The 11,340-nt window shown below is 38.6% G+C and overlaps 1 protein-coding gene across 9 annotated transcripts in view; it reads left to right on the forward strand.

Annotated features, from left to right (window-relative positions):
- CCNT2 (cyclin T2) overlaps nt 1-11,340 on the forward strand; it is a 28,084-nt gene that overhangs the window by 7,874 nt on the left and 8,870 nt on the right. For 5 of the 9 annotated variants that reach the window (XR_013774904.1, XM_079311243.1, XM_079311238.1 and 2 more), the window contains exons 3-7: nt 1,309-1,437; nt 1,926-1,986; nt 3,021-3,083; nt 9,323-9,368; nt 10,665-10,828. Coding sequence is in view for 7 of the 9 variants with exons in the window: in XM_079311243.1 (XP_079167369.1) it covers nt 1,309-1,437; nt 1,926-1,986; nt 3,021-3,083; nt 9,323-9,368; nt 10,665-10,828 (463 nt within the window). In the remaining 2 variants the exon portion in view is untranslated. Of the gene's footprint in view, nt 1-1,308; nt 1,438-1,925; nt 1,987-3,020; nt 3,084-5,018; nt 6,449-6,474; nt 8,561-9,322; nt 9,683-10,664; nt 10,829-11,340 lie in introns of those variants that run through there. The other 4 variants (XR_013774903.1, XM_079311242.1, XM_079311240.1 and 1 more) reach the window with 4 other exon arrangements.

An 11,340-nucleotide genomic window follows, 5' to 3' on the forward strand; every position in this document is an offset into this window, starting at 1 on the left:
AGATTTTTGCTAGATTTCTCATGGCAAACTTCTGCTCATCAAAGGATATTGTTTTACCAGGGTGTCAATTTTCAAGTCTGCCAACTTTAAAGTGTTTTACTTAAGATCCAAGCAGACATTTCAAAATGATTTAAGATGCAGAAAGTACTTTCAGTACATTTGAAAGCTTCTGAAATTTAATCCCTTAAATGTTTAATTAGTTTGTTGTGGTTTTGCATATATTGTAAGTTTTTATACCAAATGTTTAATTTTGGTATAAAAAAGGGCTGCTTACTGGCAAAAAAAGTAGATCTGACTTTAGGGGGGCTATGCCTCCTATTTAGTCTAGTTCTGTTTGGTCATAGAATGAGAAATCCAATACCTGCACTTGCACCATGCTTTAATAAATACTCAGCAAGCAGCTATTTCAGTCTCTGAATAAATGCTTTATACTAGCTTAATTTTAAGCATTTTAATCAGCTTATGTCTAGATAATTTCTAGTACCATTTTAATTCCTGGTTAACATGGGCAGCTTTTATATGCAAAGATAACCTAATTAAGCAGTGATTTGTGGTTTGCTGTGTTCTGTCTGCACTCATCAGTCACTAGCTGACAACAGGCACCAAAATTCCACTTCACAGCTCTCAGTGATACTGAACTTCAACCTTATGACACCTAGAGTTTGATATAGATTTTCATCTTTAAATATAATATGTAGCCTTTACTAACATTTGATATAAATGTGTTTTATGAATCCTTATGCTTTGCTCTCCAGATACTGCTGGGCATATAATAAAATTTCTAAGAATATATGTGTATTTATAAAGTTTCTTTTACTTGTAGAGCCTATGTTTATATACCAAGCTGTTTTTATTAAAGTTTTCTGCAAAGTTTCTCACTCTTTGGTGCTGAATGCTAGCAGAATTTGTGATCAGCTGTTTTACTGAAAAGATGGTGTAGTGACTCGCTCTGTGCAACAAACTGGATGAACTTTCTCATGGAGTATATTTAACTTGAAACAGTCTGTTCTTCTGTGACTAAGTCTTCTGGGCCAAAATACTTCTTTTTAAATGTTGAACTAGAATTAGTTTGACCTCAGACATCTTACTCACAAATGTAATTTAACATTATGCTACTCCTTCCCTGTGCTGCTAGAGGATTGCATCAGTTACAAAATAAAACATAGCTGGTTATATTTTTGTTGCCTTGCATGACTTCAAAACTGAAAAAAAACCCACAAAACCACAAATCCAACTTCTTAAACCTAGTTTAAACTTCATAAAAACTCAAATCCTGAATTAAAAAATTCGCATGTTTTTCTTCTTCAGATAATGTCTCCCACGGCATTGTTTTTGGCTGCAAAAGTGGAAGAACAGCCACGGAAACTTGAACATGTTATTAAAGTAGCAAATGCCTGTCTTCATCCTCAAGAGCCACAACTGGATACAAAGAGTGATGTAGGTGGAAGTTACAGTTTCAAAGATTCATGGTTTGAAAGATGACATTTCATCTAATGATTTGTTACATTGTCTCGCTGGATTATTGCTGTCTGCAGCCTAGGGAAAAAACCTTTTGTTTTTACACCATTTAAGTTTTTCAATTACTTTATGCAGTTTCTTAAAGACTCATTTATTTGTTATGAAACTTGAAGAGATTGCTCCGTCTTGAAATTCTTACAGCACCCACCTGACCTCCCAAAAATGGAATAGAATTGTCTGAGATCCAGATAAGAAAATCTTCCTGTGAAAGGCAGGCAGGTGGAACTGAATTTGTAGCAGTGCTTGTACAGGTGGAGGGAAGTGACCCCCCTGTGAAGTGTTGTGAGTTGTCAGTGCTCACTGGTGTGGGTGCTGCCCTGGTGTTGCCAGTGCTGTTTCAGAGTGTGTGAGTGAAGTTCTGGGGCAATCCACTGCTGTGTCTTCACCTGTCTGCTTCTTTGTTTCAGGCATACCTTCAACAAGCCCAAGAGCTGGTTATACTTGAAACAATAATGCTTCAAACTTTAGGTATGTCTTTCTGAATACCTCCTGTGCAGCCAGCTTGCCATGAAGAGTTAGTGGGACCCAAATAACTGGATTTGTGATGCACTATTGGTACACTTGAATTTAATGGTATAATTTCTGACCTGTGAGTTTAGTTGTGTGTTAGCAGTTCTGCTGGGTTCACTGTGGAGAAGAAAGGTGTGTCTGTACTTGTGAAAGAAATGTTTTTGACAGTTTGAGTTATAAATGTGTAGGCTTCCAAATAGGTTTTACTCCAGGTAGTAATTACACTGCTGTTGCTTCCCATAAGGTAACACGCTGTAGTAGGCTGGCTGTGTGTGTGTCCTGAAGCAGTTGGAAAGTGAGCATTATGTAATTGAGCAATGCTGACTGAACAACACAAGTCATAGTGTTGCCATTCAATGGATTCAGGTGATTCCTGAATTTGAAGTGGAATGTTCTTTCAAGACACTTTTCTGACTAAAATACTTTGGAGACAATTACAGCCAGAGGTCTGAAAACACTGACTTGCTCAGATATTCTTAAATACCACTTGGGTATTATTAAAAGAAAAGCTCACAGTAGTGACCTAATTCTTAAAAGTGTCATAAACCAAGAAGGGTTTCTTAAGTTACTGATCTACAAATTGGCTTAATTTCTAATTTCATACATGCAACATGTTTAAGTGCTAGAAATCAATTAATAAAACTACACACATACATGCATTTTGTGTTTGCAGTACAGTTTTTATTGATTTATTAACTTGCTAGAAATTGTTCAATATATTTAGCTTTAAAATATAGTAATTTCCCAGGTTATGTGTGTAGAGGATTTGAGATTACTGGGGGAATATTGTAGTAATGGATAATAAAGTGGCTTTACCATCTGCCATTCAAAAGTATAAAAAGGTAAAGAATAAAAGGCACTTCAGTAATGTTACTTATTCTGAAGTGCAAAGGTTTAGCAAGTGTTTTGGGTCTGGGGGGAAATGTAAGGGGTTTGCTTTTTGTTTTACAGATGCAAATGTATAATTCTAAAATGTATTTGTAACTCCTCAGGTTTTGAGATTACCATTGAACATCCACACACAGATGTTGTGAAATGTACACAGTTAGTGAGAGGTCAGTGACTTTTAACCACTTCTGTAAGTCCTTTTTTACCTTTCTAGAAACATTTGAAAGTAATGTTATTTGTCTCATGATTTTTCACCAACTATGTTATCCAAAGAATATGTTTAAAATTAATTATTAAAATTTTGATATTAATCTTTAGAGATTCATAAAGAGTCCAGTCCTTTGTCCTTCATGATTTTTTGTTTCTTTGATTTTAATAGTACCTATTCCATGTGTTCTGGAATGACAGAAGCAGTCAGCAGTTGCAAACTGATTGGCCAGATCCATAGTATTCTGAGCTGATGATTTTCACTCTGGAGTAGTTTTGCCCATTGATGGCTAATGCCAGCTTTTTGTCTTAGCAAATCTTTTCAAGTGGACTGAGGGATAAAGAGAGTGCATGGCAAGTCTGCTGTCACATGCAAATAGGTGTGACTAATTGTTTTTCTGGAACAGTGTGTCCTTGTTTTGGATGGTAGCACAAAATCCCAAGCCTTTAGTTAAACATGTGATGTACCTTGCATGCAGCTCATTAATGTAACTGGCAAGAAACCTGTTTTGTTCTCTATTTTTTGGTGGCATTTTGGTACATCTTTAATTCTTGAATTGGTTTCTTTTGGAGATTTAAAAAAAGATTAAAACACCCTCTTATACGATGTAGGATAAAAAAAATTAGGAGTCAGTTGTAAAAGCATCTAGAATAAGCTTTTCACTTTAATTGTTTCTTAAATAAAAGGTGTTTAGAAATTATTAGACCATGGTTTTTAGTCTCTAGTCATTGGCCGCTTTTGCAGTGAAAAACACATAAATGCTGCAAAGTTTTTGGTGTTTTTTCTTCTCCCTCTACAAAATATATGAAAGTTAGGTACATCCTAATCCTGTAAACTAGATTTGGTTTGTAGTGACTCTGAAGTTAATAGTGTTCTTTAAAAGAAGAGTGTCTCTTATTTGCTGTAGCTTCCTGGTGTAGTGTCTTCAGACACTGAGTAGGGCTGGTGCTGTAACTTACTTGCAAATAAATATCCTTGCTATAAGAGAATGATTCTCTGCTTTCTGCCCAGATTTGGTTGTAACTTGGTGCATGAGTCCAGTTGCAGCTGAAGTCTCAGTAGTCTGCAGCAGCTGCTCTGTAGGGTTTTGCTTTGGTTTTTCTTAGCTGTTGGTCACTGCAAATGTGAGCACATTTTACTGTCTTGGGGAGCTCCTGTGCTTCTGTTTGGTGTTTGGGGCTGTGGGGAGGGGTGGGGACAATGTTGTATGATTGCCTCAGGATTTCCACATCAGTGTGTGTCACTCAGGTCTACAGGCACACTGCTACACAAACTGGATTTCCTTTCATCAAGGGTAGATACCACTCTAAGGCAGATCAGCTTTTCCCTTTGTTTTTTGTAAGCTAATTTTTGTACTGACAAAATTCAAACTTTGAAGATACTGTGATTTTTTTTTTATTTGACATCTTTAAACTAGTATTTAATGTCAGCAGAACTGAAAAAAAAAAATTTAGAAGTCCAAAGTGATATCGAGTCTTGAAATCTGAAGATTTTCAGTGAGAGTTGAAAATCTGTGTAGCTCAAGGGCTGGTGCACCATGAATATAGTGTCTCTGATATTTGAAAACTTGCTCAGTGGAGGAGGTGTGCTCCTTAGTTGTGTGCATGGAATCCTTGGGAGCATGTGTCCCTAGGAGTGGTGGAGGCTGTGAACACAAGATTTGAGTATTTCATATTAAAATAAGAAAAAGGAAACTAATTAATTCATTTAAAATATCAGGCATGAAATTCATTGTGCAAATCAAGCAGGGACAGAATAAATGCCATGGAACATATTGTTTTTATTTCTTGAGAGGACAAAGAGATAGGCCTGTGGGCATAGTGATTATCTTCGAAGACACAGTGGTGAGAATTTAGTTTCTGTCCCTGAACATTTATTTATTGGACACTGAGTTTTCAATGTCAGTAGATGCAACACTCAGATAACTGAGTCCTGAAGCTTTCAAAATATATCTAAGATTTGTCAGTGTTAAGCCTTTAGTGCTAAAGGGATTGACTGAGAAGTTAAAGAAATCCAAGGTTACTTCATCCAGTTCTGGTAATGTCATCTTGAACAAAAAGCACCATTTCAGAAGGCAGAAATACCTTTTTTGAATAAAGATAATTATTTTATCCAAGCCTGTTATGATTAAAACCTCCAACTGCATGTTTGGAGAGAGGAGGAAGGGAGGAATGTAATGTCTGACTGAGTATCAAAAAAAGGGCTGCAAAGTTAGCTGAGGTCTGCACGTGTGCTTCAGGATTTGGCTCAGGGTTTGTGCACTGCATTGGCAGGTGGTGAGAAAGGGCCCTTTGGCTGACCAAACAGCAGTGCCTCAGAGGTTGGCTGACTCTCTCCATCACTTCTTGCTGTCTTGCATCCAGGGCAATTTGTTTTATGCAGTCACCTGCTTATGTTACCTGTTAGCTGTAAGCTATCCCTTTTAAAAACAAAATGAAAAAAAAAAAACCCAGGTTGTGTTGATGATGCTCAAAAAATTCAGCCAAGTCCTTTGTCAGAAGACTGTCTAGTCTGGCAGTGGCATACCAGAATCAACTGCTGGAAGCTGAAGATGAACTGGTAAATGGGAATTGGTTCAAATAAATATAATTGCTTCAACATACAACTAAAGAAAAAATTAATTCTTCTCTAAGTTTGAAAGCCTTTTGGAAGGTGTTATTAGACAACACGTCCTTGCAGAGAAGGGGTGACTGGATGGATGGATTATGATTCATGATGTTCAGGCATACAATATCTAGTTACTCCTTCTGGTGTTCAGAGACTCATGAGTTAATGAAATTGTTCCATCTTTGCAGTTTGGTCAGTATAGCAGACAAGGAAAATGGTGTGGGCTTAGTATTGTTTCTGCACCCTTCTTCCTAAGTGTCAAGAGACTGAGGAGACAGAAGCATCATTCCTTAGGATCCCACAGGTCCAGGGAATCTGAAGGCAGTGGATATGTGAGGGCCTGTCAGCAAGCTTCAGTGCCCATTCCAAGAGTGCTCCAGTAGTGAAGAGAAGAAAGGAAAAAAGAAAAGGAGGGAGGGAAAAGCCCCACCAAAACACCAAAAACTGTTCTGGTTTTGTACCTTGCTGCCTTCAACACTAGCTGAATGATCAGCAGTGAATCTGCCCTGGTGCCAAGATTGGCATGGTCCTCTTACACTGTGATGCAAAATCAGTCTGTTCTCAGCTTGATTCTGGTGAAACTTGGAATCTGTACCCTCAACTTCATCTTGGAAGTCTTCAGTCACTCCTTGTCTGTGTTGGAACACAACCTTTTGGAACTGAAGATGAGATCTCAAGGATTTCTAGGATTGTTCTCACTGCTCTACAGGTTATCAGGTATCTTGAACACCCATGATCCTTACTAATCTTTTGTGGAAATTGCACTGTCAAATCCTTCAAATATCCCATAGTACCTGTGTGCAGATGCCATTGCTTAAATCAGGCTGAGAGAGACAAAATCAGCAGAAGAGGAGGTGAAAATGCATTAGCTTTCTCAGAGGGTATTCTCATGAGGAAAATTTCAGTCTTAGTGGTGTGGAAAGATGTGAAACACCAGCTGCACTCCAGCACTGCTCCAGCAGCCTTTCCACTGTGAACTTTGACCTCAGGCTTTTATAGGCCTGTTCCCAAGCTTTAAATGCTTTCAAGAAAGTAAAGCCACCAGGACTGCTCAGACTGAATGCCTACACCAGGGCCTCCTCCAGCCCTTTCCAGATACAACAGGCACCCTCCAGCATCCTTCTCTTCAGAGCCTGGGGCTTTTTGCTTTTGCCAGAAGGACTTCAGCAAGCTTCTCTCTTCTGATGCTGACTGGCTTACCTGCAATCTCCTCTTTCTGGGGAATGCTCCCACATTATCAGGGTCCAGGCATAGCCAGTTACCAGCTCCTAATGGGGACTTGGCAATCACATTTTCATGATCATCCCAAGATCCAAGATAAGCTGTGTTGAAGAAGAGACTCAGGTATCTTGGAATTGCAAGTGGATGAATTGTGTCATTGTGCCCAGTAAAAAGTATTTTGGTTTCCAGTTGGCAGTTTCTTGAAGACAGCCTTTCAGAATGTGTGTCAGACAGCAAGTCCTGTTTCAAAATATTGATGACTATTTCACTAATCCCTGTTTTATGGCTGCTTCTGCAGCAGTGAGACAGGGTGGATGTTTTAAATCACTCCTGGATGCTAAAATCTAAAACTGGTCATTCATGGCTGGTGTTGCAGTCATTGGTCCTGCAGCTTGTAGTTATAAGAGCAGCTCTGCTGGCTTGTTTTAGCCCTTGCTTCAAGATGATTTAAATTTTGGAGATGCACTTTCCACTGCTGTAATGGAAATCAGCAAAATATAGGAACCAAAATTTGTTAGATTTAATTTCACTGATGGATTCTGCTGAATCAAAGCTGCCCTGCACAGAAGAGTTTGGGATGGATGTTTTCAGTTATGCCTTATGTTATCAAAGGCTTCAGTTACAAGCTGAAATTTCCTGCTGTTTTTGGCAATGATTATTTAGCTGTAAATAAGTTGAAACAGAATAATTCTACTCCTAGTATAGGTAAGGTATTTAGCACAGTAGTTTTTGATTGAGGCTAAAGGGTGTGTTTCAAGATGTGATTCTTTTCTTCCAGGTGTGTGTTTTGATTTACTCATCTTCCAAGTTGACGTTAAATAGAAGTTTTCTGGTATCTGCTTTTCTTCCTTGTTCAAAAGGGACATTTCAGTGAGAGTAGAGATACTTCTTGGTCTTGCTCCCTTAATTCAAACATATAATTTTACAGAGTATATAAACCACTGAAGGACCTTTAGGCATTGCTGTGATGAAAAATGAAGAGCAAGACATCAATTTCAGTCTTATTCAACCGTTGTGTATTTTTATTTGTTATGACAGTCTCATTTCACTTTTCTTTGTTTTTGGTTTTTTTTTTTAATGTAATTCCACCTTCCTTTTTTTTAGATGGGAGGGTGAGGTTGAACTCCTTGGTGTTTTGGCATGCAATGACCATTACAGCGTGCAAACCAAATATTATATTATAACACATTCTCACTTCACCTTTTGATTATTATGGGTTAGTAGAATTTGTGTGTAGGAGCAGATCCTGTTACCTTGCAACTTCCACATTCTTTTCAGATTATGGCACTGCCTGGCTGTGTAGCATAAAGACAAATCTGAGTTTTATTCCTTGGCAACTATTAGAAGTTGAGTTAAATCACATTTTAATATGCTTTTTAAAAACTAATTTTTAAAAGCCACTATAGTATTTATCAAACTTTATAGAATTATTATTATTATTAAAATAAAAGTTTAACAGTGTTCCCTTTGACATAAAATTCAACACTACGCTTTCTGCAGGTAGCACTGATTTCAAGTGATAGTGTCAAAATAAGAATTGAATGAAGGCTGCATTCAATCTGCGGTTAAACCCCTTGTGCCCAGCTATTCCATTAAATGCATGTTACAGTAAGTTCTCTTACCTGAGTGAGGAGCATTGGGGTGTCACTCTAGGGGTCAGCACTCTGGGGCTGTAACAGCCCAAGTCAGTTTTTCATTTCTGGCATGTTGCAGTCCTGTGGTTTGTTTCAGTATTTTTTTTTCTGACTAATTCAAATGAATTTGTCTGTTTCCTATAGAAGCTTTGCCATAGGTTTAATGAATATGGAGCAATATGTTATGACTACAGTGCTCTTAATTAGAAGGAGCAGAAAACTGAATTTTTTTCCCATGTAGCTTGGGAGCTTGCTGTGTTACAGGGCTTTGGGAGAGAGACGTGGCTGTTTCTGGGGAGGGGGGAGGGTGTCCTGCCATGCCCCTCTCCAAGAGCAGGACAAGCAGTGTGCTGTGAACTGGCTGGGGCTGACTGTCTGCTGCACTCCCAGGTCACAGCAGGGATCCCTGCAGGTGAGGGTGGGGCAGCAGCGCTTCCCAGAGCAGAGTGCTCACCTGTCAGGAGCTGGAGGGGTGCAGCAGCAGAGGGGAGCTTCCTGTGGGCTGTGCAGGGGAGGGAGGGCACTGAAGGCAACGGCAGCTCCAGCTCCAGTGCTGAGTGTGTCTCAGTCTTCTGTGTCTCTGAAAAGATTATTTTAAATGCTAGTTAGCTAAAAGCCAGATCAGTACTTTAGACATACCCAGCAGTGATTTTTGGAAGGTAAACTGCTTGAACTTTGGAATGAACCCAACAAGCTAGTGCAGATCTTTAATCTCCCTGTTTTTCTTTTCTTACAGCAAGCAAGGATTTGGCACAGACATCCTATTTCATGGCTACCAACAGGTTGTTATCCTGAACCTCTTTGTTGCACTGTTGTAGCACACTATAGCTTCCTTTACTGCAGGGCCCCCTGATGTGTCTTACCCTTGTTGCAGAGGGGGACTGGGCCACCTCCCGTGGTGGTACCTCCCCGCTGCAGTGCGGTGTATTGGACAAGGGCCTGATGGCACAAAGGGCTTAAATGCACAATGAGAAGTGTAGTGCTGCTTTCTGATGACTTTTTCTCGATTGTGAGTGCATAAGTCTAAAATTGGTAGCCTGAATAGCAGCTAAAGATTACAAAGAGATAAACTTAACCTAGAAATCCGAGCATCTTGGTAAGTACAAAACTATTTTTAGTTTACACTTGTAGTTAATGGCAGTTTTCTCTTAATTTTAAGTATATTGATCCAGTTTTAACTTAAAAATTCTAGTGGGCCTAAGATATTTTCAACTAGCTGATTTTTCTTTTTAGATAGACTAGTACTAGCTTAATGTTACTTCTTTTAGAAACATCTTTTTAATCTTAATATATAATTTTAAAACTTAAGTGCTTAGATAAATTTATAGTTCTAGGATTTCAAGTGGGTGTTTAGTAGACATAGCCTGTCATAGAAAGAATTAGACAGCAGGCTTTAGTCTTGATTTCTTGATTATTTAAATTTGCTTCTTGCAAAACTACTTTAACCTTTATTTAAGAGGATTACATTATGTGTAGGTACAGTTTTTAAACAGTATCTAACTGTTGAAAAAATAATTGTATAAATCCCAGTGGTTCCTTGATGTGGAAGATTCTGTACTTAGGCAGTTGTTAAGAGAAGTTATGCTAAAGCAGTGAAAACACACCACAGTGTGTTTGTGGTGCTGGAAGCTGAAGACAAGATCACAAATGTCACAAATCCAGGCCTGGTGAAAGCAAAGCCCACAGATAAGTCACCTGGCTGCTGTGGAACTGCTGGGCTCTTCTGATGGTCTCATTCAGAGACTGCACAATCAGCTCCATGCATTCTACTGCAGAATATTAATTCACCATATTATACTGCCCTTTTTAGTACTTAAGTACAGTAGAATAATTGGTAAATTTATTTACTGTTTATCAGGCTTTTGATAGTAAAAAAATCAAATTTTTTTACCAGATAAATGCCCTGTCCTTTGTTTTCTTAGGACAGTAAGATATCTTATGGACTTATTCAACAAAATGTTTTACTGCTGTTGATTGACAAGCTATCTCATTCTGTATGTTAATGGTTGATTTGTTTGGGTTTTCTGTTTTACATGTATGATTTCCTTTGGTTCCTCATTATGAAATTTGAACAACAGCCTTCACCTTACCACATTCTGTCTTCAGTACAAGCCCACAGTGATAGCATGTGTGTGCATTCACTTGGCCTGCAAGTGGTCCAACTGGGAGATTCCAGTGTCAACTGATGGAAAACACTGGTGGGAATATGTAGATCCCTCAGTTACTCTAGAACTACTAGATGGTAAGCCATGCTCCTTTCTCATTTTGAAATTCAAGGGTTTATTCATGTAAAGATAGAGCATAGTATGTAGTGAGATCTTCCAGCTGAAATTAGGTCTCAGTGATTTCATGTGCTGTGTCTTCAGTGAAAGAAAGGGATAGGAGTGGGGAGAACTTCAGGAGACAAACTTGATTTGGCTGTTGGCTGGAGTGTCCATACACCTTTTGCAGGTGCAGGATCAAATTCTGCTTTTAAATGCTTTTCAGAACCAAGACAGATGGAAATCTGTCAGTGCAAGTTCATGCAGTCCTGATTGTTTTAGGTATTCAGGTTTCAGTGAGTGTTCATAAGGCTGTTCATAAAATTGCCATGTTTCTGAAGGCAGTTCTATGTTCACAGTTTGGTGTAGCTTGAGGGATCTCAGACTCTGGTAAGAAGAAAGCACATGCCTATAACACCCTACACCTAGAAGTTTACTGTTTTATAGGATAGTGTTTACTACAGTGGAGTCTGAATTTAATGGCTAGATGTGC

This window comes from Erithacus rubecula (genome assembly GCF_903797595.1).
Source record: "Erithacus rubecula genome assembly, chromosome: 8".
Classification (NCBI taxonomy): domain Eukaryota; kingdom Metazoa; phylum Chordata; class Aves; order Passeriformes; family Muscicapidae; genus Erithacus; species Erithacus rubecula.